Raw genomic sequence first — 1,707 nt, 5'->3', positions numbered from 1 at the left:
GCCTGGTACTGTTCATTAACACAAATGGCTTGATATTTTTTATCGCATGGTTAGAAAATCCAAGTCGCGTGACAATCGGGACTCCATCACATACCTCCGGGACCACCGTGCCATTGACGGCCAAGTCTTGCGTCCCGCTCCGAGCTCATCAACAGCATCAAGTTGTCAAAAAAAATCGTACTTAAGTTCATCTTTCCATTTCAGCTCGTCCCTGGCCTTGGTTTGTTTTCAGGGGTTTAATGTCGCTAGGGGACAATAGAAATGAGTTTCGGGCAGTGCCACTCCTCAGAATGACTTAAATAGCCTGGAATATTTTGCCTGCACAAACCCAGCCTGCGTAGTAGGCGGTTTGGTGAATTTTAGAAGCTTCTTTCCACCGGGGTTGACACTCGAAATTTTAAATGGCCACACAAAAAGAAAGCGACGGGGGAAGGGGGCGAGGAGAACGAGCGAGGAATCGCCTGCAATCAACTCCTTCTCCTCGGCCCCTCCCCCCTCGCGTTCTCGTTTGACTTCGGTCCAGGTTTTCACACGGCCATTTTCAAAACGATCACTTGAAAGTCAACCCTGTTGGAAAGAAATGTCTAAAATTCGCCAAACCGCCTGCTACGCAGGCTAGTACAAACCCTTTTGGCTTTCAAAATGATGGTTTCGTGTCTTTTTTATTACTGAACGCAAGGAATGAACAGTTATGGAAAATTTTTCCTACCCTCATAGCTTAGTCTGCATTTTTTCGCCATTTTTTTTCGTTCTGGTAGTTTTTATTGTAAACTAAATTCAGAGACTTCGCTTAGATTCTTTGAATTATTTCCATACCTACAAAACCGAAAAACACTTCCATAATATTTAGTTTCACTTTTTAATAATTTGAAAAGTGCATTTTTAGCTCCTAAACAAACTAGCTGTCAGTGATCTGTTAATCGACTTAATATTTTTGCTAGTTTCAACGTGTGATTTTGGATTCCAATGACGATTCACTGAAAAAAGTACTGTATGGTGACAGTGGTTCACTCGGGGAACTTGAACGAAGAAAACCAGATATTACGAAGCAATTGAAGTTTAAGAGGGGAGCAGTTTACTCGCAAACTGTCTCCTCATTATTCTCTCAGCCTGTTGCTTTTGCTTGAACCCTGAGTTGAAAAAAAACGACAACATTTAAAGGCAAAAGGAATGCAACAAAACAAACACTGGTTTGCAAAAACGTGCATAATCGTTGGGGGTCTCTCATGGCATCCTAATTTCCTTGTTGACTCAAACAATTTACTTTTGTTTTCTTGATTCCGGTTTTAGAAAGTCTATGCAGCTTACGAGAGGAGAAGAGGGCGTCGGTTACTGCTATACAACAACTTCATTCGCCACTTAGCATTTGGACGAAAATCCCAACAGGCGCCCGTTTCTCGAAAGTCCCGATAACTTTTCGGGTCCGAAAGGTCATTTACGAAACTGTCTTCCGCTTGTTTTGATAAGGTGGTCTTTGAACATGTTTTAAAGATAACAAAAGGAAAAATGATAGTAGAGTTTGTTGACTTAAACGTTCTCCGTTCTCAAGATATAAAGAGAATTATGACACCCGAAAAAGGCCCGAAAAGTTGCGGGATTTTCGTGAAACGTGCCCGAGGAGGCCCCAAGCGACTCGCGTTTTGGTTGTTACATTCCAGTTACCATTACACAGAGTGTAAACTGTAGCAGAAATACAAAATGGCTGCT

The 1,707-nt window shown here is 42.1% G+C and overlaps 1 protein-coding gene across 1 annotated transcript in view; it reads left to right on the top strand.

Moving 5' to 3' along the window:
- The first annotated feature begins 1,661 nt into the window (after positions 1–1,661).
- The window catches only part of LOC138013550 (uncharacterized), a 6,355-nt gene continuing 6,309 nt past the window's right edge, over positions 1,662–1,707 (top strand). The window contains exon 1 of the mRNA XM_068860654.1: positions 1,662–1,707. This exon is cut by the window's right edge and continues 110 nt beyond it. Coding sequence (XP_068716755.1) covers positions 1,699–1,707 — 9 coding nt within the window. The 5' untranslated portion in view covers positions 1,662–1,698.

Source organism: Montipora capricornis, chromosome 8 (assembly GCF_036669925.1).
Source record: "Montipora capricornis isolate CH-2021 chromosome 8, ASM3666992v2, whole genome shotgun sequence".
NCBI lineage: Eukaryota > Metazoa > Cnidaria > Anthozoa > Scleractinia > Acroporidae > Montipora > Montipora capricornis.
The sequence above is the reverse complement of the archived record's forward strand: the minus strand, read 5'-3'. Positions and strand labels throughout refer to the sequence as shown.